Source organism: Fimicolochytrium jonesii (genome assembly GCF_025526975.1).
Source record: "Fimicolochytrium jonesii strain JEL569 chromosome Unknown EV422scaffold_39, whole genome shotgun sequence".
In the NCBI taxonomy this organism is placed as follows: domain Eukaryota; kingdom Fungi; phylum Chytridiomycota; class Chytridiomycetes; order Spizellomycetales; family Powellomycetaceae; genus Fimicolochytrium; species Fimicolochytrium jonesii.
Window position 1 is genome coordinate 1 of NW_026515706.1, and position 27441 is coordinate 27441.

Below are 27441 nucleotides of genomic sequence, written 5' to 3' on the forward strand. Positions count from 1 at the left end.
CCGACCGAAAGGTTCTTGAAGTCAAGGTTATGTCGTGGAGGCGGAGCCAGGGGAGACCAAGGAGGATTGGAGCATGGGGTGATGTTGGTGACATGGAAGACGAGTTCTTCGAAGTGGTCGTCGACCCACATGCCTACTGGTTGGGTGTGATGGGTGATTGGCCCAGTAGAGCTGGGTTGACCCTCAACGAGTTCGATCGTCAGGGGACGCTGATGCAGGACTAGGGGGATGCGGTGTTTGCAGGCAAAGTCTCTGTCGATGAAGCAGGACAGGGGCCCGTTGTCGATCATGGCTGAGGTAGGTATCGGGGCGCGGCTGGAGGATACCATGATGGTAACGGGGTAGTTGAAGGGTTTGACGGGACCCAGCGCAAGCGGGGTGCGTGGGTGCATTTCGGAGTTTTCGACATGGGCGGCGGCTAGGAGGGTTGTGTTGGCTATAACGGAGTCGGGAACCGGGGGTGTGGCCTCTTCCGTTGCAGGAGCTGCGAGGTTAGGAGGCGCAGAGGAGTGTGTGTTGTCCAGTCGCTGGGGCTTTACTGCGGCTGGACCTTGGGAAAACCCTGTTCCGTGGAGGTTTCTTTGATGTTGACGTTGGCGGCACGGGTGGTGGTCTTGTTTTTGGCTGGGCAGGCCTTTGCAATGTGCCCCGCGCCACCGCAGTAGAGGCATAGGTTTTTGGAAATGCGGCGTTGGCGTTCCTAGGGGCTCAGAGGGCCGCGGGGACGAGCGGCGTCAATCTGCATGGGCTCGCTGTGGTGGACGGTGGTGGTAGTCGTAAACGAGGTATGGGGAACTGGGAAGGTCTGACGGGTTCTGTTTCGTTCCAGGCGGCGCTCAAACAGTCGGTTATCGCACTGGATTGCCTGCTCCATCACTGTATCAATGGTTGTAGCAGGGGGCATCGTGAGCATCAGGTCTTTAACGTCTTCTTTGAGGCCACGGCGGAAGGTAGCAACCAGGGCCTGGTCGTTCCAGTAGACGTCGCATTGTAGCTGGCGGAACTCAGTGACATACTTGGTGGCTGCACGGGTTTGGCAAAGGTTCTGGAGCTTGTTTCCCGAGGTGCGGACCCTGTCGCTGTCCTCAAAGACAGACTGCATCTGACTGATAAAATCATCGAAGTTCTGAAGGCTGTGATCTCGGCGTTCAACTAGGGGCGCCATCCAGGCTTGCGCAGTGCCGGTGAGGTAGGTGCCAATCGTTTGGATCTTGATGATGTTGCTAGGAGAACGGTCGGGCTGGAGGGCAAACATCAACCGGATGTTGTTCAACCACCCACGGTATGTGCTGCGGGAACCATCAAACTTCTCGGGCTGGCTGATCTTTGGCTCTACAGCCCCAGGAGCAGGGTTGGTGACTTGGGGTCGGGTGTATGCATCGGCTTGAACCTGGGCGGCGATGGTCTGGGCAGCTTGGGCGTCGGCTTGGGCTTGCGCCAGGTTGGCCTGCAAGTTGGCGTTTTGGTTTTGCAAGGCGGCGATACTTAGCAGTAGTTGGCAGAGGAAGCAGATGACTGAGCGAACTCTATGTTGTGTGAGATGTTGTACTGTATAGTATGTATTGTCTTGTGTAGAAAAGTCTAAAGTGTGAAGAGGATGCGAGGTCCGAAAGGGAAGAAAAGAGTGATGTCCCGTACGCGGAAGCGTGACGTAAGCGGGAGGGGAGTCACGTGAGGAAAAAAACTACGGGAACCCTAACCGGGGACTCGGGAGGATGATACCTCCAATACCCCCACTCAAACTCACGAGGCTATCTAAGTGAAAGATAAATCTAAAGAATGAGTACAATGGTGCGGCCATACGCGAAAAGCGGACGTCGGGTGAATAGCTATGACTAAAAATGAAAGAAATGAAAGAGTAAAATGAAAGAAGAGGGAAACGCCGCGAGTATAAAACAAGAGACAGCTGTCAGTCGCCCCAGAGAGGTAAGACCAACGTTCCCATACTCAACTACCGTATCCCAGACTCCCACACGATATGCAAAACGATGGCGAACGGAGGCAAGAACAGCGGGAGTGGCAAGAAGAGCGGCGACGGCAAGAAGAAGCAAACGGCCCGTCAGACGGTGAGGCCAGCAGCCCCGCCTGTCGGTAATATCTCATCTTCATGTGTATTTCATATTATCTCTCTTTACTTCTACTTGATCCGAGACCCGGGCTGGCCACCCAAGCTCTCATGATACATTACATAAGGCGCCAAGCCTCACTGAAGCCACGCAAGCCTCACTGGCAGCGCATATATAAAGCTGTCAGTTGAGCGGCCGCTGCGAAGAGCTTCTTACTTTTGTCTTCACTACAATACACTGCTCTCAGCCCTCTCAGAAGGGCCCAATATCGTCTACATTTCCTCTGATGTTACATGGTAGCACCACCTACAGCTAACATCACCAAGACATTCCTCGTCAACATCGCCCCTCTACCGGACGTCGCCCCTACACTTGTGCACAAGCAAGAATGGACGCACAGACTCGAGCTATCGTTGCGGCTGTCGCAGCTGCTTTTGCTACTCAGCAGCATGCTGTTACGCAAGACACCCAACGAGCCAAACGTTTCAAACTTCTTATGGACATCTCGAAGAACAAGCTCGTCAAATACGATGGCGCCAAAGCTGCCAAAAAGATCGAAGAATTCGTTACGTCTCACCACAACTTTCTCAAGTCTCTCACTGTCCCGGCTGTACAAGCTGGATCAGACGGTACTGCAGCTGCCAACGCTGTCAAGGGAATTGTCCCGATCGCTCGGAACGCCCCGGAGAGGTGGTACAGTCACAGAAAGAAGAGAAAAATGTTTGGGGAAGGTAGGAATCGAACCCACGCCACCTGAGTGAGAGCCAGGTGTCTTAACCACTAAGCCAAAATGTGTGTGTTCCCGTTACACCTCCCCCCGACTGTACCAGCCTCTCGGATATATGTACCAGTGTATTGGTATTATGGACCAGTGATCGGTCTTATTTCAGTTGGAGTACCAGCTCGGGTCTCTGGTCCGCTGTGGGGTACCTAGGACCGGGTCGTTGGTATTGCAGTATATGTATGGTCCCGAGAAGGACTTGTGGTGCTACCATGTCAAGGGAATCGTCCCGATCGCTCGGAACGCCCCGGAGAGGTGGTACAGTCACAGAAAGAAGAGAAAAATGTTTGGGGAAGGTAGGAATCGAACCCACGCCACCTGGGTGAAAGCCAGGTGTCTTAACCAGTAAGCCAAAATGTGTGTGTTCCCGTTACAAATGCCATACCCTTTACTATGGCAGGGTATGCCCCTACGCTCACTACCTACCTCAAGGGTACTGCTCTCGAGTGGTACAATACGACTTACGCCGCCGGTGCTCCCGCAAGTTGGACAGCTTTTGAAACGGCTCTTGTCGCTCACTTTTATCCTCGCAACTTGCGTAATACTATTGAGCTCAAGCTCTCCGGTCTCAAGCTCGGTGACTCTCTTGAGAAATACATCAAGGAGTTTCAAGACAGCAATAATGAGCTAGAAGCTGCTCATCATCTCGATAACACTCAAGGTACCATTCCTCTTATCGATCAAATTCGATACTTCAAGGCCGGTCCTCTCAAGAATACGGTAATCGGTCATCACTCGCTGAAGGCGTTACGAACTTCGAAGTCTCAAGCACTACCGATATCAACACCCCTATCACTCCCGATCAAGCTATCACTGCAGCTCGTCGTGCTCATGTGGCTCACGGGTTCACTGACGGCCACCAAGCCAATACACCTCGTCCGATTGCCTCGGCAACAAGTGCTCGTGGCGGCCGTGGAGCCAGTCGCGGCCAAGGTAGTCGTGGCGGTGGTCGTGGCGGACGATTTGCCCCTTACACCAATCCTTGAATTACGGAATTCGAGCAAGACTTAGATGATATGACCTTTGGGCTCAATGCCCTCGGTACGTCATACTATGCCCCTGGAGTGAGTCGTCTCACTACAGGTCAAGTTCCCTCTCAACGTCAACAGCCCTTTGGTCAACGTGGACAATGGCAAGCTACTCACGTTCCTCATCAACGTCCAACGACTGCTTGTCCCCTTCGTAACAAAATGGGACATTGGAGAGTTGAACGCTGGTCAAATCCTGAAAATCGACAGCAAAGCTCGCAAACCCAGAACTGACGCGGTGGTTTTCAACAGCGCGGTCGTGGCGCTCAAACTCCGCAGCGCAGCTGGCGACCTAATCAACAACAAGGTTCAGCCAATTAGGTTGATGCTGGGTCACGCATTACGGAAATTCTCGATGACGCCGTCAACTCTGCGAATACTACGAATACTACTACAAATCAATCTTCGAGTTTTTTCCAAGGTCGATAGAGCCCCTCGGTAACTCTGCTCTGCCTACAACATACGATCCTACCGATAAACATGCCTTTGAACCACTGTTTGCTGGACTCTGGGTCTCTCATTGTCGCATCGGAAACACATTTGCTCGTGTTCTTTTCGATAGCGGCGCAACTGGGTTATTCCTTGACAAGACATTCATCGAAAAGCACAAATTTCCCAAGAAACGTATCGAACCGAAGCAGATATGGCTGGCCGACAAGGAATCATGTATGATTCTCAACACGGTCGTTTCGGAAAGTTAGATCTATGGGATCTCAAATCTCAGTCGCTTTTCTTAGTTGGACAACTTCCCTGGCTAGTCAGTAATCTGGCTTATGACGCTATTATTGGAATGCCTTTCTGGCGTTTCTTTGATTACGCTGAACAATTTTCGATGAGTACCTTACCTATCCTTTGCTGGACCAATTACGGCCCTATACCAAACGCACCGCATTCTGTCACCATCAAGTGCGAAAGAACTTCAAGAAACTGGGAAGACGTCGAATACACCCCGAAACACAACAACCCTTACTTCGATGAACAACGAGATCCGGTCTACGACAAAAGACCCGTTCGACCCGTTCGGATCATTAAACCTGTGGATACTCGTCCTCTGCAAGCCGCACATCATTATATATCTCGATTCGCTCAAGCCAATGCCCTTCGCAATCCTCAAGTCATAGAAATGACTTCCAAGCGATTCAATAAGGCTTCGCGACGGAACAAGTTTGAAAAAGACACGGTCTGTTGCCTCGCTCTTAATGAAATACCGGACGCTCCTCAAGAGCTTAAAGGAAATCCTGGACATCTCAAGGAAATCCTAAATAAATACGTCAATACGCTCTTCAAGGAACCGGAAGGTCTACCCCCTGATCGCGGAGAAGATAATTTCAAGATCGAACTCACTGAAGGTCCTGAACCCGTTTGGCAACCTCTTCGGCACATGAACAAAGAAGAACTCAATGAACTCAAGAAACAAATAAACAAATCACCTCAATGCTCGAAAAAGGATGGATACAACACTCCTCAAGTCCCTGGGGAGCTAGTGTCGTCTTTGCGAAAAAGAAAGATGGCGGATTACGCATCTGTTGGGACTACCGAGGGCCCAACGCCGTCACCAAGAAAGATCGCACTCCTTTACCCAATATTCGTGAGATGAGGGATCGGATTCAAGGTTGTAAATGGTTTACGCTTATCGATATTCGAGAAGCATACCATCGTCTTCTTATACGAAAACAAGATCGAGAAAAAACGGCAATACGAACTTGCTTCAGACATTTCGAGTATTTGGTCATGCCGCTCGGGCTTACCAACGCACCTGCTGCATTTCAACGTCTTATGAATAAGATCTTCCATAAAGACTACGACGAATTCCTCGCTACCTACCTGGACGACATTTTCATTTTCTCGAAGACCTTAGCCGAACATTGGGAACACGTCGATCATATCCTGAAGAAACTTGAAGAACATGCCCTTTTCATCAAGCCTTCAAAGTGCGTATGGGCTAAAGAAGAACTCGAAAGGTGTGGACATATTGTCGGAAGACATGGTGTTCGCATCGTGCCCTCGAAAATCCAAGCTATCAAGGATTGGGCTACTCCAAAGTCAACAAAAGGAGTTCAAAGCTTTCTCGGGTTTACGAACTACTTCCTCGACTTTGTACAAGGTTATTCGGACATCGCTCTGCCCCTATCAAGTATTCAATCTTTGAAAGTCAAATTTCGATGGGGTCCTGAGCAACAAGAGGCATTTCACAAGTTGAAAGAAGCGTTGATCAATGCGCCTACGCTAGCAACCATCGACAAAACCAAGCCAATTTACGTCTATACCGACTCATCAGGCTACGCTATTGCTGGCTGGATTGGACAACCTTCTGGCGATGAAACGATCCCTACAAATCTGCCTACTCTCGTCGAACAATGGAAGAAGTTACCTCGGCTCCGGCCTGTGGTCTTCTTTTCTAGAAAGATGAAGGACGCAAAAACTCGATATCCTACGCACGGACAGGAGCTTTTACCTCTTGTCAAGATGTTGGTCGCCAATCGACCATATCTCATCGGTCGTTATTTTCGATGTTATAGCGATCACAAGGGACTCGAATTCATCCAAACGCAACCCCATTTGAGCAGAAGACAAGCCAATTGGGTGGAGAAGCTACAAGAGTATGATTTCGACATCCAGTATTTACCTGGACGATGGAATCATATCGCCGACATGCTCTCCCGCAATCCAATCTATGCGCCTCGGTGTGTAGATTGTCAACGACGCCTCGACATGCATACGCAGATCAGCAACATGCTTGTCAATGAACCTTCCTCCAATGCTACGACAGACGATCCACAAAACTCACCTACCTGCTCAGAAGAAGAATGGAAAAAAGCGTTACGCGAAGACCCATATTCGGATTATCTCGATGAAATTTCCCGAAAACCTCAACACGAGAAAACCTCGAAAGAACTTCGTTATACGTTCGAAAAGGGATTGGTATGACACGAAGGACGTCTATACGTTCCTGAAGACATTCTCCCAAAGATTTTACGGAAATTCCATGACAAACTTGCCACCGGAGGACATCTCGGTGTTAAGAAGACTCGCGCGAGAATTCTTACGGACTATTACTGGCCTACCGTACGCTCCGACGTCATCAAATACGTTGGAACTTGCAAATCCTGTCGACAATTCAAACCTGGTCATTGTCGATATGGATTTCTTCGACCTCTTCCTATCCCCTTTGGAAGATGGCACACGATCGGATTCGACATTTTCGAAGGAGATGAAACAAACTCTTGTCTTGTCTGTATTGATTATCTTTCCGGATGCGTGATTCTGACACCGATCAAGAAGACAATCACTGGACGCAAACTAGCCCAAGTCTTCCTAGATCATGTTTGGAAACATGTCGGTACGCCAAAAGTCTTCGTTACGGATTGCAAACCACGCGCACTCTCCAACTTCTTCCTCGCATTCGATATGCTCCTCAGTGTAAAACACGAATTTGCTATGGCTCATCATCAGCAAACTGACGGCAAAGTTGAGCGAGCCATCCAAACCCTAAAAAGGATTTGGAAGCAATACCTCAACTACGACAAAAGCAATTGGAAGAAACTATTGCCTTTAATCGAATTCGCATACAACACTGCTCCGAGGGAGGAATATGAAGGTTTATCGCCATTCGAAGTAGATCTTGGACGCTCTCCAATCCTCCCGGGTTGGAATCCAACACTCGAAGGACAAGAACTCAAACTTCGAGCTGTACATCGAAACGAAATCAAACTCTTCAAGAAAGGGCAGGAAGACATCGCCCGTATCGTACGCGAAAACCTTCAGAGATCGCAAGATCAATTCGCACGTCAACACGACAAAGGTCGAACGCCTATCGCATACAAAATTGGCGACCTCGTCGATCTGAACCGACAAGGAATCAACCTAGAAGTAGACGCACGAAGAGGACTTCGATACTCAGCTAAGTGGATCGGACCATTCAAAATCATCGCACTGGGAGCACATCCTGATACCTACAAACTCGATTTATCACCATCAAAGATCAGCGGCATCTGGCCTGTCTTTCACGTCGATATTTTACGACCACATCGCGAAGAGCAATATCCGCAACGTGCAGTTCCACAACCTCCTCCACCAATCGAAGAACGCGGACAACCTGAATGGGTTGTAGAAAATATCATCGAGAAGCGATGCGCCGTACGAAATCTTCTAGTCAAATGGCTCGGTTATCCTGACCCTACTTGGGAACCCGAATCCGCACTTCGCTACACGCCTGCCTACAAACAATGGCGAAAAGCTCACCCACAATCTTTGTGGATACGGAGACGAACAGCATAGAGCATCTCATATCACATCACATGCGCGACGCTGCAAGAACCGCTCATTATCAATCACACCGGTGACCATAGCGACGTAAACTACATCACATCACGCGCGGCGACGCAAGAAACGACCTTACACACACAAATCACACACAACGTCGGCTTAGGGACGCCTTTAAGCTCTCCCTTTTTTCACATATCCCTCGTAGTTCACCTCTTATTTATTCGGTGCCCTCCTCGCGGTGTCGAGGAGTACAACGTCTTTCTTTGCCACGCTGTTGCGTAGCTTGTGGTAGCGTACGTCGATGTGTTTGGAGCGTTGAGTAATAGCCGTGGAGTTGGCAATCTCGCGGGCGCTCTGATTGTCGATGTGGAGTGGCGTGAGGTCCTTGATGTTGCCGTATTCGTCGCCGAAGACCTCCGCGATGATCGAGGGGAGCCAGAGGACCTTGTTGTAACCGAGGGCTGCGGCGATATACTCAGCTTCCGTGGAGCTGAGAGCTACGCACTTCTGCTTGGTGCTTTTCCAGTAGATAAGCTGGCCGTTGAAGAAGCTGGCGATGCCCGCGGTAGATTTGCGGTCGTTGACATCATCTGCATAGGATGCATCTGTATAGACGCGAAGTCCAGCTTGATCTGAATGACCGGACTTGTAGGTAAGCTCGAAGGTGCGGGTACCTTTCAGGTAGCGCATGGTGCGAAGTACATCATTCCAGTCGGCTTGGGTAGGAGCTCAGACCTGACGTGCGAGGAAGCCAAGGGCAGTTGAAATATCCCAGCGCCAGGTAATGGATGCCCACGTGAGGGCTCCCACTGCTTCCTGGTAGAGAAGCTTGTTAGGAAAAGGGGGGCTTGCGGACGCTGGTCGGGTACGCGCAGAGGCGGCGCACGGCGTAGAGACCGGGGTAGCGTTTTGTTGTCCAAATCGTTCGAGTAAACCGTCGATATAGGTAACATTGCTGATTTTGAGTTGGTTCCCTGACGGCGAGAGCTGGTAATAGAAGACGAGACCCAGGCAGTTCTTCATGGGACCGAGATCCGTACAGTTGAAATGAGAACATAGCTCACCTTTCACTTGCTTGACGTGTACGGGAAAGCAGCAGGCGATGAAATCGTCCACAAAGATAAGGAGCATCTGGAGAGCGTCCAGAGTGCGCGTCGTTGTCGCGTAGCGATAGAAGACGCAAGGGCAGTTCTTTAACGGAGTAAAGCCAAGAGAACTCTAGGGTTTCGCGAAGGGTACGGTGCCAGGGAAGTGGAGACTGCTTCAGACCGTATAGAGCCTTGCGTAGGAGGTATACCCGGTCTGCGTGCGGTTTCTGCGGATCTTCGTAGCCTTGAAATTGTTCAACATATACGGGTCTGTTGATATTCCTGCGTAAGAAAGCATTGGGGACGTCAAGTTGATGGATTTCCATACCAAGAGAGATGGCACTGGAGAGGAAAAGGTAAAAAACTGACATGGGTAGGGTTGGAGCGTAGGTGTCGTTATAACCAATACCTTTCATTTGTTGAAAGCCTTGTATGACTCGGCCGCCCTTGAATTTCTTGAAATTACCGTCCGGAGTGAAGATTTGACGAAGTACCCAAGTACTACCGAGTACGCGCTGATTTCGCGGACGTGGTACAAGCTCCCAAGTCCCCTTATCAACTAGAGCTTGGAAGTCTTTATCAGCTGCAAGCTTGAAGTCAGCTGATTGAGGGGAGGCCATCGCTTGTCGCCAGGTCATAGTGACGGATTGAGGCGTGTCTTTGGTACGCGCGTTGAAGGCGTTCGAGAGGGCTTCAATGGTTCGGGCGTTGAAAGCGTCTGGACAAGACTCCCAGATATCCAACGCTTCAGTCTCAATGAGATCAGAGCGTGGTTGCCAGGTAGGGGTAGTAAAACCAACCCACTTGACAAGGTATTCCTTTTGGACGTGCTTGCCGCGGCGTCGACGTTCAGAAAGGATGTGTTCGATAGGGAACTCCTCTTGCGAGGTGGGAGCATCTTCTAGAAGATCTAGGAGAGCAGGATCTTGACGAAGGTGCTCGGGGAGTCCAGTAGATTCGTCGAAACGAACGTCACGTGAGACGGCGACACTGTCGCAAACTGGATCCCAGACCTAGTAACCTTTGGTGCCTTGTTGGTGAGCATAGCCCACTAGGTAAATCTGGGTAGCACGATTTGCCATCTTGTCCCGGCCCTTGGGTGGAACGACAGTGTACGTGAGACATCCGAGCTTGCGCAGATGCGCGATGCTCGGGCGGCGACTGGTAAGGAATTCGGAGCGCGATCTGGCGTCCGAGGATGCAACTGAATGCGGGTAGAGGTTGGGCAGGTAAGAGACAGCCTCCAGGATGTACGGCCAGAGCTTGCGGGGAAGGTGAGTGTCCGCGAAGATGGCGCGTACGCGGTCCAGCAACGTCCGATTGAGGCGCTCTGCTTTTCCGTTTTGTTGACTAGAATACGCGACAGTAGACTCATGGGTAATCCCATTGTCGTGTAGGTACGACGTGAGCGTGCCAGTGTATTCTCCTCCCCTATCCGTACGTAGGATCTTGAGGGACGCGCCAGTTTGATTCTTGAGCCACTTATGAAAGATCATAAATCTTGCGGTAATAGTGGATGCCTCCTTGTCCTTGATGGAGTAGGTACGGGCGAAGTCGGAGCCGTCGTCTAGGAACGCGAGACTGTAGCGCTCTCCGTTGATGCCTTGGATCCGAAATGGACCTTGTAAATCGCTGTGAATCAGCTCGCCGGGTTTGTGTGGTGGGGATGTCGATTCAGGGAAGGTAAGGCGGGTAGCTTTGCCGGGAGCGCATGGATCGCAGCGTGCGCCGAATTCCGGCGTAGCCCCCACTGAAGGCCAATCCTCTACTATCTTAGGCATAACCGGGAGAATATGGTTTCCAGGGTGTTCAAGACGTTGATGCAGAAGTTGGGGGGTTATGGAAGCGACCAGTGCCTGGGCGTTGGGCTTGTGGGTAGTAACCCCTCCTTCTAAATAGTACGCGTCACCTTTGCGCATTCCCAGCGCGAGTAAGTGTCGGTCGGTGTTGAACGTGACGACGTCGGTGGGGTGAAAGGAGACGGTAACGCCGTTATCAGTGCATTTAGCAACAGATATAAGCGGCTGGGCAAGACTGGGAACCAATAGAACGATGCAAAGAGCGAGGACTTCGCTGCCGGACGTAGGTTGGGTAAGTACGGTACCCTTCTTTTGAGAGGTAATGGTAGTCGATCCGCGAGTCCAGTAAGGCGTTGATGGTCTTGGAGAGAAGATGGATCTAGATCCTCAATATAGGGGGTCATATGATCCGTACAACCGGAATCCACGTTCGCCTTGAAGAGGCGGACGTCGTGGTTGGCTGGTTGGACTTGAACATGCATAGCATAAGCCATGGAGGCCGCAGCGTGTGCGTCCTGCTTGGTTTTCATGTTCTTGTCCATGATATCCTTGACAGCTTTGTAAGTGAAGCAGTTTTCCGACTTATGGCCATCCCTCTGGCAGCATTTGCACTGGGGAGGCTTCTTGGTTGCGTCAGAAGACGAGGATTGGGTAGAGGAGGAGCCTCTGGAGCCGCCAGTCTTGGATTTGTTCTTCTTCTTCTGAGGTAGAGTGGAAGTAACGTGGGCAGCGGATGCGCCCGACTGAGGCGTACTCGGGGTCTTCTCGTTGAGCTGCGCGGCTATGCGAATCGCGGCTTCTTGGGAAGGACTAAGTCTATCGTTGTACTGAGCCTGAGCAGTGATCAGGGTACTAAGATTCTTGGGACTGGCTTGAAGGACGTCAGCACAGAGCACGTATTCCGGGAGCCCGGGGAGTTGTCCAGCCAAACGGTTGAACTGGGCGACGAATTCGGTTAAACCTTGATGGTTAATTGACTTGGGCTTCAGAGCGCGCAGTCTGTGAGGAACTTGCGGCAGATGAGTCCGGGGAATGAAGCGCCTCAACATCGCGGAGCGTAATCCGAGTGGCGGGGGCAGTCCATAGACGTCTTGAATATCGTGCCAGGAAATTATGGAGAAGCGCTCGTTTTCAGGAAGGCTTTTCCACCACTGGAGAGCTGGTCCAGTGAGCGCATTGACGACAAAGTCTACGCATTCGAAGGCGAAATCATCTTGTACTTCATGTGTGATCAAGATGTGATCAAGGAACCCTTGAAGCTTGGTAACATTGGGGTCGCCGTTGTAGGTGCCGAGTTTACTAAGGGTGGTGTTGATGAAGACTTTGGAAGCTGATTTGCCGGCCGTAGGGGGTGTTATGGGAGTAACAGATCTCACAGATGCACTTTCGTGTGGAATTTCAGCGAAAGGAGGGCTTTGAGAACGAGTTTGAAAGTAAGGATGCCGTTCCGGGGCTTTATAAGCGTATGGGACGGAGTAGGCCATAGCGCGCTGAGGAGGCGCATGGGGTGCCGGCGACGCAGAGGTCATATATGGCACATTTGCCCGGATAGGGCTAGTCGAATAATGAGAACGAGTGCTGTTCACTGGCGACTGAGCGAGCGGGTTCACGGAGGGGACGGTAGGTCCGCCTTGTTGTGGCGCTCGGCCCGAATTCAAGAGCGAGGTAACAAATCCAGTCAGATTGGCTATTTGATCCTCCAATTGGAGCATCTTCTCTTCCTGCTTGACAGGCATAGATTCTTCCTGAATGGAGTCCATCAGGAAGGGGTTGTTTTCGGTTCCGGTATGTCCAAGTGATTCAGGCGCATCCACATATGGCGTGGTTGCGTCTTTCCATTCTGCAATAGTAGCAGAAAGTTCCTCTTTCCTCTTCTTCTCATCCACAAATTCACCAGGCATTTTGTAAGGCGGGGTAGGTGTTGGTTCACTGCGTAAGTCGGCATGACGGGCTACGCCTTGATTAAGCGGAGTACGTGAGTCAATGCCAGAGCGCTGATTAATAGATTCAGAACTCTTAACAGGGGGTTGTTGAACTTTCTTTCCTCCTCCTCTAGTAGCCGCAGGTAGTGGGCCCAGGAGAGCTCCTCCTTGGGACCGCGTGTGGTGAGGGGAGGGCTTGCCGGCTGTCACTGCAGCTGCGTAGCCCTTCTGAGGTTGGGTTGTTGAATCCTTAGGTGGCATGGTGCTTTCTGAGAGAGTGGTGACTGGAGACCGTGAGTGCTTTATCCTGGAACGTCCGCTAGTTGCGGGCGAAGCCAGGGCTCATAACCCCTTAGCAGTAGTCGGCAGAGTGAGCAGATGACTGAGCGAACTCTATGTAGTGTGCAATGCTGTACCGTGAAGTATGTATTGTCTTGTATAGAAAAGTCTAAAGCGTAAGGAGGACGCGAGGTTCGAAGGGGAAGAAAAGAGTGAAGTCCCGTACGCGGAAGCGTGGCGTAAGCGGGAGGGGAGTCACGTGAGGAAGTAAACTACGGGAACCCTAAGCGGGGACTCGGGGGGATGATACCTCCAACAGACACTCAGGGTCGTCTTGTCTATGCTCTCCGGGTCTGTGAGCGCACCTTGAAAGTCTATCTGAAACTGAAAGAAGTCGTCTGGAGTAGAGAAGTAGAAAGCTCTGTTGTTGGTCAGGGTTTTGCGTATCGTACAAAGGTCTGGGGAAAACAGGCGGGTTTTTATATGGATTTTTCTAGGCTACGGGATTTTGTCGAAGTCCAAATTCTCTACTAATCGTCTCTAGAGGATTTAGCTACGTCGGGATCTTTTTCTCTTTTCCTGCGGCGGTCTACATAGTTTTTCCTTTTTCCATTTGCACTTTTGGCGCTGATACAGTCTTATCGCTAATCTTTTCTCGGGGTTTTCTGCAACGTTCGGCGTATACGGCCACCGGAAATTGGTTTCCTTGTTTCGCAGTTGATTTCTGTAGCGTTTCGGGCGTCGTGGGAGCTTCTGGTTGGTTGAGGGTCGGGTCGGGGGTGCTTTCATGTGTGAGATCCTCTCCTACGCCTACATTTTTCGCATGTCAGTCGAATCCGAGGACAAAACGTCGTTGTGAAGCAAGGTTTCGGTACAGGTGGTTGTATTTGGTAATTGTCGGAGTGTTGGGAACGTGAGTGTGTCGATTTGTTGTCGGAAGTTTTGACGGTATTTTGATGTTGTCGTATAAAGGTGATTTCATTCGCTCGTCGAAGATTCTAGGCGTATAATCGGCGTCGAAATATTATCGATTTCATGCGCAGTTCGAAGCGCACTACTACAGCGTCCGTGGTTTCGGCCTCGCAAACGGTAATAAGGGAGCTCACAGGTTTGGGAAACATCTTTCAGCGTCGGTCTGTCTATCTCGTCGAGGCTGGCATAATGGTTCAGACAAGCCACAAGGCGTCGTTCAACGCTCTCATATGGCTCCTTAGTGGGTGAAGGAGGCAGGAGGTGGGCAGGGGGCCAGAATGAAGCCATGATGCACTGCGAGGCTCTTCAGGTGTTGCAGTGCAGTGATTGCTGTGATAGCTGTGTGTCAAAAAACTCGTGTCAGTGCTGTGGTAATGAAGCTGAGAAGGGTGAACGAATGTGGTTGTTACCGGGTGGTGGTCGGCAAAATGTACTGTACAGGGCTGCTCGCAATTGCGTTGCAAAGAAGTAAATGGTCAGCGGGTAGAGGCTGTTCTGGAGGCGGCGAAGCCGCCAGCCTTGCGGTGGGTGTCATTTTGGCAGTTCCCAAAGAAAGTGCGTTGGACTGTCCTTTGCGTTGGACTGTCCGGCACTTCTTGCAAAGAAGTGCCCGGCTTCACGCACCGCGGGAAGTACCGGGTCGAGTATGATACGAGACCTTTGCCACGGGTACTGTATAAAGCTGTCCGTCGTGCGGCGCTGCGAAAGACTTCTTCCCTCTTTCTTCACTCCTCAATACATCGTATCTTCAACCCTCTCGGAAGGGCCCATTGTCGATCAAGCGTCCTTTGACATTACACTCGCTATCAGCGTGGGCAATCTGCTACAATACGTAGTTCGCCACAATCTTGCCAACTGTATTGGTCTTGACGCCACCGCAGAAGTACTCCCTCTGCTGTCTGGGGGTGAGCACCTCTTTCGCGTCCACTGTTGCAGTTTGAGAAAGGAGCGTATTGTAGTTAGCGATGTAGGTGGCCAGACTATTCGTGTAGGCTAGCGCCTTGAGCCTGGCATCGATTGTATCCTGGAAGCTCGCCGGGTAGGAACTTCTTAGTGAATGCTGCGAGATCGGTGGGGAGCTCGTTACTGTTCGAGAGCATCTGCCACCAATCGCTGACGACATCCTTAGGGTATATTTCGAGGTAGTCGATGCTCCTATTTTCCGTAAGACCGAGTATCTGGAGATAGCGGAGTGGACTTTGAGGAACTCACAAACGTTTATGTGGCTGGGAGAGGGTCGCGGGACGAGCGCCGAGGTGTGGAAGGCCATGTGGAGACTGATGTGACATTGGTTATTTCGCAGTGGGATTATATGCGCTGCGAAGTGATTGATGTCAAGCTGAAAGGCTCCCCATACGTGCCAATTCCTGTAATGCCTATGTTGGACCTCAGATCCCTCAATCGCAATGACGTTTCAGCTCTTCAGGCTAGTTTTTCGCATTGCCTGAAGAATGTTATGTAGACCTCTCTGTCTTCAATCGAGTATTCTAAGCTGATGCTCTCACGCCACCATCGCCTCCGAATGGAAATTACCACTGAAGTTGCGTAAGAATTGTAATTCTGAACATCACAGGAAACCGTTATAAATCATTCTACAAAATACTGCACTTTTTGGCCCTCTTCGAAGGAACTACAGGGCATAGGACCGCACGGATCGCTTCATCAAAAACGTTTTTGAGACCCTTCTGGGTAAGGGCGGAACACTCGAGGTATTTGACGGCCGAGACCTCCTTGGCCATCTGAAGACCTTGAGGGTACGTGATGGGGGCCATGCGCTTTTCTCGCAATTTCTCAATCGTCTCCCGGTCTTCACGTAAATCGAGTTTAGTGCCAACGAGAATGATGGGGGTGTTTGGCGCATGATGGCTGATTTCGGGGTACCACTGTTGTTGTCCGGGGCGCAGTTGTAAAAGAAGGGAAGAAAATGATCAGCCGAAATACTGCAATCTTGTATCCCTTGCCGTATAATGCAAAAACGGGCATATAGTACTCGTTCCACGTTGCAGTCGTACCCCAACCGTAGCTCAAAACGTAAGTTGGATGTTGAGGCATACCTTTGTTCGGACGTTCTCAAATGACGGAGGGCTCACAAGCGAAAAGCAAATCAAGAAAACGTCCGTTTGCGGGTACGACAGAGGCCGCAGTCTATCGTAATCTTCCTGTCCAGCAGTATCCCACAGTCCGAGGTTAATGGGTTTCCCATCGACCATAACATTTGCCGAGTAATTGTCAAAGCTTATAGTTGGAAGGCAGAAAGGTGAAGCGAATCCATTAGTCGCCAAGGAAATACAAAACATGCTCGCACGGCAATCCCTAATGTGAAGTACATACACAGTGGGGATATATTCTCCAGGGAAAGCATTTGTTGTGTAGCTAATGAGTACTGCAATCAGTGAAGGAACAGCATTAGTATAGATCGGAAGTTTTGATAGATATGCTCAAAAGACTCACAGCATGTTTTTCCGACCGCACTGCATAGGTTAGGAAAGCAATTGGGGAATTGGAGGGTGAGAGACGAAGGTATGTTGTCAGCTATGCCCTCTGCGAAAATTTGCGGCGTCATGGATTGCACTCATTGAATGACCTAGCGAATGTGCACGCCAAGGGAAATTATAGCTTCCGGTGCCAGGGAGCGTAAAGAAACCAGCGCAAGTAGCCAAGGAGCCTTCATCGAGCCAATGAAAGCGTATGCAAGGCAAAGCTGCGTTCCGCATCCCAGCTTCACCACATGTCCGTGGGAAAATCCCGTTGCCCCCTTCTGTCCAAATCAGGAGCATTTGACCGCTCTCTCACAGCAACGTCAGAACGTACCCGTCGCCAACGACGACACACTTGATAGCCTGCATCACTAATCGTTGTGTGTAAAGGTCTGTCTAAGGATTTTCTCGGCGTAGATGTGGTTGCGCCAAGCGGAGTTCCAGACGGTTCTGCGCCGGTCGCGATTTACGTTGAGCGTGTGTGGTAAACAGACGCCAATTCCCTGGGAGCCGAACAACGCCCGACGGTGCGGTCTAAACAGGTGCAGCGAGGGTACGTAGGAGGGGCGATATGGGACGTGTCGCAGTATAGGGTGTCGTTGGTGTGCTGAGCCGCCGGGGGGGAATAATAAGATTGTGGGTGGGTGCTGAGTGAGTTGCCGCCGCCGTGAGTGTGTTCTAAACCGCCCAGATGGATGCGTGATGATGATGAGAGCCGCCGCTTTCGCCTAATGATGAGTGCGCGTGTGGCGTGGGTGGCTTGTCGGAGGCGCATCATTCGCCGACAGCACGCGTCCTGTACTGTGTGTATTATTGACACCTTTCCACGCGTTGAGTGTGACGGACCTGTTCTCAACCACCACCATTACGGATGGGCATGTAAGTAGAAGGGAGATTGGATACAGCTGCCTTGCTCCTCAGCATCGCGACATGGCGTCCCGCGGCGATTCCGAGGACCATTCGGTCCAGCTTATGCACGACCTGACAGCGGGATTCGGCAGCTTGTCCTTGGGCGCATCCTCATCAGAGGGCTTCGGGGCGCCGACGCGGCACTCGCTGTTGTTTCAGTCTCGACCTCTTTTCTCATCGCCTCCCTCGTCCGACGTGCACAACGCTCAGTTCGCCAGTCGTTATCAGCGTTTTGCAGTTGTGAGCAATGCACTGCCTGCTTCTCGTCCCTTCGTGCCCACCTTTTCTCTGGCCAGGCAACGACGGCAGAGTCTGACTTTTGAGGACATCTTAGCAAGGGAGAGACGAAAAGGTATGTCTTGCTCTCAAAATCACGCTTCGAGAGACGACTTCATTCCTGCTCATGACTCATGACTATGCAGGTGACCTCACCGTGGAAGATGAGTCTTGGCTTTTGGATGGTCCGGATCGCATGATTACCGACGCCTCATCATCTATCTCTCCGTCTTCTCATTATCCATCGCCTTCAACTCCCACTGTGGACGCGGGGGCTTTATTGCCGCCAAGCAATTCCAGGTAGGGGATGGTCCATTCAGCGTGATAGATTCTCGCTGGTTCATCGCGAGGAGCGTTACTTCGATTTCGACCAACAATTTGCCACTCCATAGTACGCATACGAATATAGCTGCCCTTGAGCCACCCACTCCCAACGCGTCGAATCGATTAGCGAGCCATCGAAAGATTTCGCTCATAGGCATGAACGAAACCATGACACTCTCACCGCAGCCAAAAGTCGAGAGGCACTCGGGATTGCACATAACAGCGGATGGTTTGGGGATTACAGCTCGCACTATCGGAAGCGTCCCATCTTCGACGAATGTTGACATAGAGAGAAGCGCGAACACGCCCAGTTCAAGGCATATAGCGGGAGAATTGTCAGCGGCAAACCTCGATTCAGACACAGATTTTATGCGGTATTCGCCAGCACTGATGTCTGCAAGGACGTGCTATGAAGATCCCGTTTTTCGTTTCACAGCGTCTGTTGCGTCACCGTCGAAAGCAGTAAAGTCAACTCGCACCATTGCGACTACCGGTAAGCCGCGCTCTTTGCGACCGACCACCGCAGCGTTACATTCCGCGTCGCCATCAGCGAGACCAACGAATGTCACCAAGACTTCGTCACCGGCAAAGCGCGTGATTGCAAGTTCACGAACGGAAAAGGTGGGGCGTAGCCAAATGAGCGAGGGCATGGAACCAGGTGAACGGCCACGGCCTGCTGTCGAATACAATATCGACATTAGCATTACAGTGCCTCCTGCAGTCGAGGAGTACACGAACGAGATGAAGCATGTTCGATTACAACAAACCCAAACAGCGTACCATGCTACCTCCAAGGACGACCATTCCACCCCATCTCTAGATATGATCCGAAGCAGCTGTGACCCAGCATCTCAGTCGCCTTCCACGCCAAGGAGTCGTTCGGGACTCCCACGGCCGTCCCCTGGCAAACACGTAGACGCCACCCCATCTCCTCTGATCGCCCGTCTTGCGTCCCACCTCCTTACGTCAGATTCTCCTCCAATGGTCAAACGGAAAGGCGGTGATGATGAACACTTGGTCTCGTTGGTGCGAGCGCAGAAATTCAGTCGAGGCGGCAGTCGGTTGCCTGTGGCATCGAGCCCGAGGCCCGCCAGCGCCCCTCGGCGTTCTCTGGGATTGGGAAACAGGAAGGATGGCTCGGCTATCAAGAGCAGGTTGTCCGAGGTTCCCCTCAGGTGCGCAACAAGACCTTCTATTTTTTCATGTCCTTTTCAAGCGTTTTTCTATCCTTGTAATCACCTGCTGATTGCGTGATTGGTAAACCCAATCATATTACAGAATTGCGAGGAGTATGCAACCACACACGACACCAGGATAAAAGCAATATGCCTTCATACCAGGAAAATGGATACCCACGATCATTGCGGTTTTCTTTGTTCATTCGAGTTCAATCTTTTTGGATTTGACAGAATCAGCCTCTCTCATTATTCATCATCGGAGAACCATGTAGGCATCTCTTTTGCTCAGACAACTATCCACATTTCATATAGCGGACACATAATCATTCGAGACGCACATCTTCTCCTAAAGACTGTTAAGTCAATAATGATATGCTTAAATTATGTGAATTCATTGGTGCAAACTACGCGAAACCTCTACTCAACGGCGCCGTTCACACCAGCTTTTCAAACATGGGCTCTCTCTTGTGTGCTCCAACCAAACGATGAGCAGCACCGTTGCTCATGGTATTCCAAGCATCCACATCATCAACTCTTCGTAATAGCTTGAAGAGACCAGTCCCAATTCCCATTGGTACGCCCATAATGATGCATTCCGAAACACCGTCGACGGTGTCGTGCTTCCCATAGAACGCTGCTTCGAACAGGTGATCGGTGGTTTTCTCGAACGAGGCCAGCATGAGCACGCTGTCGCGCATCTTGGAGATTCCGAATCGCGTGATACCCAGAACTTCACCCTATATCATGAAAGGTTCAAAGGGTGATGAGTGAATGATTTGCACGACTATATTCCCCGCTGTCGGCAACTGTCAAAGCATCGAGATAGATGCGCGTTTGATAGCGGAATCTCTCCCATAGGTTTTGGCACCTACTTTGAACGTCATGAGGTCGGCCAATAACATTACGTGACGATTGTCAATAGTCATCCCATGGGACTTCATAGTATACATGATCTCGTTGATGATGGTCAGACTACATGGAAGGACATTCATGAGACAATAGGAAATAGGATGCTGGTAGCTTGTATTCCCTTCGAAGAAACAGCAACTGAAGGAACATCTTACCGAGCTGCCTCGATCCCCAAAGTTTTGTTCACTTCCAGAGTCGCATTGCACTTTGTTTCAATGCCATGGATTCCTTCAGTTCCCATAACCTCTCGGAGGCCGTAGCCCTCAACAAGCAGGTTGAACATTTTCTTTCCTTCCTCGTCATTGATAACCGCTCGAGTTACGCTCGGTAAACCCTAAAAGACGAAGATTCTTCAGCAAGGCGACGACGAGCAGAGGGAATCGTTCAGAAGTTCCTAGCCTCAGAGCCCACATTTCTTTGAGGTGCATCAAGTTCAGCTTTACCTTAATTATCACCTTTGGCAAAGCGCGTTTGAGATGCTGCAGCGCTTGATGAGCCCCTGCGGCAGTGGCTTTCGAATCCAAGATGACGCGAATGCAGTCCGCGGATTCAATACGAATATTCTGCAGAGCCAGATCCACAGGTACAACCATTGAGGCGCCCTCCCTCATGATGGAAACCATAAGTAGATAAAGTGCATACCTCCTGTGCAACCTTCAACTTCGAGACCGCAATCGACCAGCGAATAGTTACGCTATCCACCTCGAGCTGCATTTGATGACGGCGAAACTTTTAGAAGCACAGCCGCATTGGTGGGATGAGTATGGAAGCCAACCGCACCTGTAACTTCTTGATAGCGTCGTAATCCAATTGAATTCGCAGTGCGCACTCTTGGGGGCTAACAACCTCCTGTACATATTCCGTAATCTGCACGCACGAGGGAGACGCACGATACAGATTTCAGTACGGGCTCAGTCGCATCCTAGAAGAGCAACAGATCACTCACGTCACCCAAAGTGGTCTTTTCAATCCTTCCTTTAACGACTCGAGCGGCGGCTTCGCAAGCTAGACGAGCCTGCCGAACTTGTTCTTGCGACGCGTTGCCGCCGCAGTCGTATGACCCCGCTTTGGTAACAAGGCTAGCAGTGATGATGGGCGTGGCGAGATTTTTCGAAGCGTTGATGATTTCTTTGATGCGAGGCACACCTAGTGTGACGTTCATAGAAGCAACTCCAGCAAAGTGGAAAGTCTTCAACGTCATCTGGGTGCCCGGTTCTCCAATACTCTGCGCCCCTACAGCGCCGACAGCGGTTCCTACACAGATATGAGTTGGTGAAGCGATACGCATAATGCGGTATGACCCGGGACGTTACCTGGTTCCGTCATGGCCCGTCGGTACTTCTTAATGCAAATTCCGAAGAACATATCAAGTTGACCTTTTGTCAGTTTCATTTTCAATCCCATCCTGTCCTCTGGAGCGAAACGGTCAGAAGAATACCGCAAACCTCCTCGAAAGGGTCCTCGCCTACCTTCTTCAGGGGTGAGGGAGTATGATGTCATCGCACTTGGATCGACCATTGGCGGTAAACCACGGGCCTCTCGGACTGCTACAAGTCCATTGACCACGGATGTTAAGAATTCAGCCAAAGCGAGCCGAAATGGTTCAGCACACGTCTTCTTGAATTGGGGACTTGAAATGGAAGTGTGGACGTATTGAAGAATTTGGCACGGTAGTAAGCGAGTACCACCCTGTCCTACAACGGACTACATGACGGGTTGGCCGGTCCGAAGGCTGATTGAGAACGTCCCACCCAAGGACCGGAGCAACTTACTTGGGCATGCCGCAGATTTCTCTGAAAATCAACGGGAAGATCACCGCCCTCAATGCTGGCTGGATCCAGCCCGTCGTCGCCGTACGTAAATTGGACTAAGCCACCCGTAGAATCGCGCACTGACATATCGTAGTGGGACACCAGATCCTCAAGTGCCTGCAGCAAGTCCAAAATGGAAATTTGTGAGCCTGCGTACCAAGCCCACCCACAATGTGAGCTGTTCGCCCTCACCTTCATCAGACGCCTCTGCATGTAACCCGTTTCAGCAGTCTTGACTGCAGTATCGACCAAACCTTCACGACCAGACACGGCGTGGAAAAAAAATTCGGATGGAGACAAGCCGGTGTAGAAACTATTCCGCACAAAACCTTTGGCAGCAGGTGTCTTGGCTACGGAGATAAGCATCGCTTTAGCACCAGACTGGTTGCTTTCTGCCTGCATGGCTGCTTTCTGCGCCCTCTAATGCGACAAACCATTTTTCGGAAAATGCGGCAGTGAGCGATCCACGAAACCGTTCGGAATACGCTTTCCGGAGATGATTTGTTGTCCGACACAAGCCACCATCTGTGAGACGTTGATCTTGGACCCTAGAAATAGCATCAGTGGGCATTGTCGACTAACTTTCACGGCTAGCTGAAATTCGAGTACGGCGGCTCACCTTTCGATCCACACAGGGACATGATAAGGGGGGCGTTGTATTTGTTTAACTCCCGGAAACAGGCTTGACCAACATCGTCACGAATTTTACTGAGAATCCCCGAGAGCTTATTCTGTAGCCGCCGCCGAGAAGTGAGTCAGCAGCCGGATCCGCGGGTGGTGACATCGTTCCCCACAATCACCTCTAGAGTCTGTTCTTGGTCAGATCCTGGCTGGTTCGGCAGTCTTCCAGCTTTAGACATTTGAATAGTGTCGTCACAGTCGGCATATCCCTTCTCGACGGTGAGTTCTTTTTCCTTCCGTAACTGTGCATCGGGCTGCACGTCATCGATACCGATAGAAAACCCCTGATTGGCTGAACTCCGTGGATGAGTTCATCAGATCGACTCTAATTCTGCAGCACTTCGCTCGCTCTTACCTAGCCAACGTGCAGAAAGTTTGGCGATCCTGTTCATGCTTTCGGCCGCACTGACAGCGCCAAAGTCCCTCATCACCGTATAGAACATAGAGTTCTTATTCCCATCCCCGATAATAGCCTTGTCGATTACGCCACACAAAAGCTCGCTGTTGTGAATTAAGAGCCACCCGTCGTTGGGACAAAATGTACTGTCGATCTTGTGTCCCGCTAAGGTTTTTTTCGCACTGAACTTCACTCCATGGCGATCGACTTGATCTTTATCGAATGTTCGGCACTTCGTTGTGAGGTTCACCAGATTCGGCGATTTCTGATTATGGCGTAGTAGGATGTTGAAGACCTGCTTGCCAGTCCACAACTTGATCGGCTGTCGGCAGCGGAACGAGGGTTAATGGTTGTGGAGATTACGTTCAATCAGGGAACATACCTTCCAGATAGCTGGTGGTGGGAGATCGACAGGCGTCAGAGAGTCGGTCATGTACGTGCAGATGTGAGTGAATTGCGCCCGGTCGTAAAAGATGTCCTTTTTGGACAAGAGATAGGAGGCCGTGATGAAGTCTTGGGTGGCGGCAATGAGGGGCTCCCCGTTTCGCGGGGTAACCAGATTATTTTTCACCTAATGAGGACCCATATGGATTAGCGCATTGATTGCTACGAAAGGGCAGGCCAGACACGAAGGTATCTTACCCCCATTAATTCGATCGCTTCGGCTCTCGCCTCCTCCGTTTGCGGTACGTGAAGATTCATCTCGTCTCCATCAAAATCGGCGTTATATGGCGTGCAGACACACTCGTTGAAACGGAATGTTCTCCAGGGGCGAACTTTCACCTAGATGGGCGGGAACTTGGTATTGACCGGGTGCAGCAGTGTAATCACATGGATAGTTGGTACGTACGTAGTGGGATAAAATACTGAGCTTATGCAACGACGGCTGTCGGTTGAAAAGCACAATGTCGTTATCTTGTAAATGGCGTTCGACAAGATCGCCGACTTGAAGCTCTTGTGCGAGGCGCTGCCGAACAGATGGACTCTTCAAGAACCTTTGATAGCGCAGAAGGAAGTCAGGTGGGGATGATCGCTCCACGATTCCTTTTGCAGTCACCTTTTATCGGTCTTGCTTTTGGTGACGTATGTTGCGCCGGGATAGTTGTCGATGCCGTTCGCCACGTTCCGCCGTAATCTGTCGATGTTATGAGGCGTGACACGTTCTGGGTAGGTCAGCACTGTCGCTACCCGCTGTGGCACAGCAACCTGCGAATTCAATGTGAATCGGAAGACCTTCTATGTAACTCAACGAGAACCGCAACGAACCTGGTCAATCCGCAAGTTTGGGTCAGGCGATATGACAGTTCTCCCCGAGAAATCCACTCTTTTCCCGGACAGATTTCCGCGAAACCGGCCGTGTTTGCCTTTGAGGCGTTGGCAAAAGCCTTTCTTGATCTTCGGCAAATTCTGTTCGAGGGGTATGGATTATAGGCTCAAGAAATCAAATCGATGGATGTGCGCGAACTAACCCCTTGCAGATGAGATGGAATTCCAGGCAGATCGCTTGTGACGTACATAGCACACTGAAGCTGCAGGTAATCCCAGTATTCCTATGCCGAAAAGGGGTTTCGGTGAAGGCTGCCCGCGTACTGCTTCCGACATAAGCACTACTAACCACTAGGGATTCCGTTTTCTGACCACTCTCGATCAGACTTTTTATCTTGGTATTGATTTCGATGATTTCCGAGAGGAGGACAGTCAAATCATCCTCGGTGCTATTTCGAGACCGTTAGTATCGCCAAAAGTCAGCTTGCCGAATGGCAAGGTAACCGAACCTCGAGTTCTCTTGTCCGATTGACGGTCGAATACAGACAGGCGGGACGGGAAGTGCGGTCCATAGGAAAAGTTCCGGCCTCCCTCTTATGGGGTCCAGTCCCATAAGCTCACAATCCTGCAGGGAGTAGCCTTCATAAGCAACTGTAATATGCCTCGAGCGATGTTTGTCCTGTCGCACCTCATTGTTGATGTTCTCAAACAGGCGTAATACGGCAAGAGGCGTAAGATCATCCTGTGCTCGGGAGACATAACCTTGGATGAAGGAATCCAGTTTGACCGCATTGTCGAAACTTCTCCGAAATTCATTTTCTTCATCAGTCTTCGCTTTCCGCCGAAATTTCTCGTGGATCACTTTGAGTGCTCCAACTTTCTTCACCGTGCCTATTCCAAAATATCTCAGCGCCCGCCACAGGACTCCCGATCGCCAAACGAGGCTCCGGTACCATTGATCGCCCTGCATGATGGACAAATTCCACACTTTTTGCCAAGAGTGAGAACAGACTTGAGTATCTCCTTTCGCTGCACTCCATCCAGATTCGGGTTTCGTAGTCGCCGCAAAAATGAACGCCGCTGGGGTTCTTCGAGGAGAACTCGACTACAAGTCTGAAAATGGAGCGGGCGGTTAGCGCGACTCGCAACCAGCAGCAGCTCCCCCGTTTCAACACCCACCTTGCACGTCATTTGCAACACCTGGAGCATGAGCTTGAAGTAACCAATATGGAATACAGGCACCGCAAGACGGACGACGCCAAAGTGTCCCACACACTCCTGCTGCTTCTCGCCACATGTTTCGCATTGCTTTTCCTTGTTCGTCACCCCCTACAGGATTGCGTCGTTCAGGGAGGCCCACATGGTGAACTCTGAACAGTGAAACCTACTAGCCGGTCATCCAGGACACCAAACTTAACCGAAGGTCGATTCGGTTGTGTCACATCGTAAAGATCACGTTGATATAGCTCCAGCACCGACAACTTTTTCGCATCCTGAGTCGAGAAGACTCCGAAGTCGATTTTCTTACTGCAGATCGGGGTAGGTTACGTAAATTGAGGCGAACGACACCAGGGGTAGAGACTCTTTCGTCGATGGGTTACAATACAACTGTACGTACATAGCCTTTGGGGCGTCGTCAACGACGGGCCTCTTTGCAACAACCATGGGGACCGTCAAAACAAACTAGGTCCAGGGTGAATCGCCAAACTATGTCAACCAATTGCCGAAAACCACTCGACCAAGTCCTTGCAGACTACGCCTGTGCAGAGCCGCTAGGCTATGGATATCGACCAAGTCTCCCAGGTGAGCCCGAAAAGTATATATACTCTGCAGTTGCGAGCCCTATATACTGTACATACAAGGGAACGTCCTGAATGCTTGCTGGGAGACGCACAGCGAAGCTCTGGATATGTGCTGTATTTACTGTATGTTTGCCTTTCTCGCTGTATGCACAGCAACATGGAAACTCTGATTGAAAATCCTGTCAGCGAGTCGCGTTCCGCTGGCATACTGTTACTTACAAGTTGCCATCATCGGCGACGCCTCAGGCAGAGGTACAATGATGTGGATGGCAGATAACCACCACGGAAAATGGGATGGGGTGAAATCTACACTACCTACGGTTACGGGAGAATGCGTCTGGTCTGCGGCCATCGCCAAACACCACCGAACGCACAATCGAGAGGAAATTCTTGGTGCTTAGGACGTCCCGATTGTGCACTTTCATCCGTAGTGGTCGTCTTCCAGGAATCTCAAATGGCGTCCAGTCTTGGTTGATACATTCGGGGTTCGGGCAACCCACCAATCCATGGACAAATTCCATTCTTCCCTTTCTAGCTTGCCATGGCCGAGAAGATAGCCGACGTCGGATGTTTTTCTTCACACGGCCATGGGAGTCTGGGCACACGGAGGGCGTTCGATACTCATCTAGCAAGTAGCATGGGATGCTGTTTCTTGCAAAGAGTGTGCGGAATCTGATTTCCATGATGAATTAGCATATTATAGTACATAAAAAACAATGATGGTCACTCACCCCTTGGTCTTTGATGACTCCTGAAAGCGCATCGTTTTCCCAGCATCGCTCCAATCACCCAAGATGACCGAAAAATGCTTTCCATACAGGCGTCGCATGTTTTTGATGAGCTTGCTCTCAGACTTTTGCCGCAGTGAGAACGCCTTGAATCTGCGAGCTACGTGAATCTCACCTGGTAAAACTCATCCAGGGCGGGATCTGGGATATGGATGTCAGCCCATGTATGACCAAATTTGAAAATCAAAGAAGTAGAACATCATACCCGCATGTAAGTGATCCACAATGAACGCTGAGAACGCCTCGATGTTCATGCTCTTGTGCGACGGAATATGTGATTCCATCTCAGCAACGCCGGCATTGATCTTCCGCTCTGTCATGTCTCTTCGAAAGTACCGAGACTTTTTCTCGACCGCCCGTTGATTGGATGTGTATCTGATATGGGGTGGTGCATTGTGAGGACGCTGCAACGGAATGTCGCC

At 50.8% G+C, this 27441-nt stretch overlaps 4 protein-coding genes and 2 pseudogenes across 6 annotated transcripts; 1 reads left to right on the plus strand and 5 right to left on the minus strand.

Moving 5' to 3' along the window:
- Positions 1–2787: 2787 nt before the first annotated feature.
- On the minus strand, positions 2788–2856 carry EV422DRAFT_t157 (annotated as a pseudogene). Its single transcript has one exon. The product of its transcript is annotated as a tRNA-OTHER (tRNA).
- Positions 2857–3133: 277 nt separating this feature from the next.
- On the minus strand, positions 3134–3202 carry EV422DRAFT_t156 (annotated as a pseudogene). Its single transcript has one exon. The product of its transcript is annotated as a tRNA-OTHER (tRNA).
- Positions 3203–15638: 12436 nt separating this feature from the next.
- On the minus strand, positions 15639–17361 carry EV422DRAFT_546445 (rac gtpase). Its single transcript, XM_053071541.1, has 5 exons — positions 17013–17361; positions 16653–16672; positions 16533–16584; positions 16256–16436; positions 15639–16084 (listed from the first exon to the last, which is right to left on the minus strand). Exons 1-5 carry the CDS (start codon positions 17045–17047, stop codon positions 15794–15796), a joined length of 579 nt encoding a protein of 192 aa, XP_052921169.1. The 5' UTR covers positions 17048–17361; the 3' UTR covers positions 15639–15793.
- Positions 17362–17519: 158 nt separating this feature from the next.
- On the plus strand, positions 17520–19738 carry EV422DRAFT_546449 (uncharacterized protein). Its single transcript, XM_053071542.1, has 3 exons — positions 17520–17939; positions 18010–18163; positions 18256–19738. Exons 1-3 carry the CDS (start codon positions 17609–17611, stop codon positions 19439–19441), a joined length of 1671 nt encoding a protein of 556 aa, XP_052921170.1. The 5' UTR covers positions 17520–17608; the 3' UTR covers positions 19442–19738.
- EV422DRAFT_546457 (uncharacterized protein) lies at positions 19739–26483 on the minus strand. The gene is made up of 28 exons (XM_053071543.1): positions 26048–26483; positions 25818–25956; positions 25609–25758; positions 25383–25542; positions 25118–25320; positions 24939–25054; positions 24779–24878; positions 24633–24713; positions 24430–24570; positions 24221–24369; positions 24014–24158; positions 23806–23946; positions 23546–23734; positions 23122–23485; positions 22886–23058; positions 22705–22816; positions 22520–22633; positions 22278–22435; positions 22047–22202; positions 21744–21978; positions 21588–21686; positions 21221–21528; positions 21055–21141; positions 20917–20982; positions 20718–20837; positions 20430–20608; positions 20238–20337; positions 19739–20102 (listed from the first exon to the last, which is right to left on the minus strand). The coding sequence occupies exons 1-28, from the start codon at positions 26092–26094 to the stop codon at positions 19800–19802; spliced, it is 4335 nt and encodes a 1444-aa protein (XP_052921171.1). The 5' UTR covers positions 26095–26483; the 3' UTR covers positions 19739–19799.
- A 59-nt stretch (positions 26484–26542) lies between these two features.
- On the minus strand, positions 26543–27114 carry EV422DRAFT_501472 (uncharacterized protein; the record flags this gene model as incomplete). Its single annotated transcript, XM_053068194.1, has 2 exons — positions 26543–26903; positions 26963–27114. Coding segments are annotated over 2 exons (513 nt in total), but the record flags the coding sequence as incomplete, so codon positions are not given.
- Between the last annotated feature and the right edge of the window lie 327 nt (positions 27115–27441).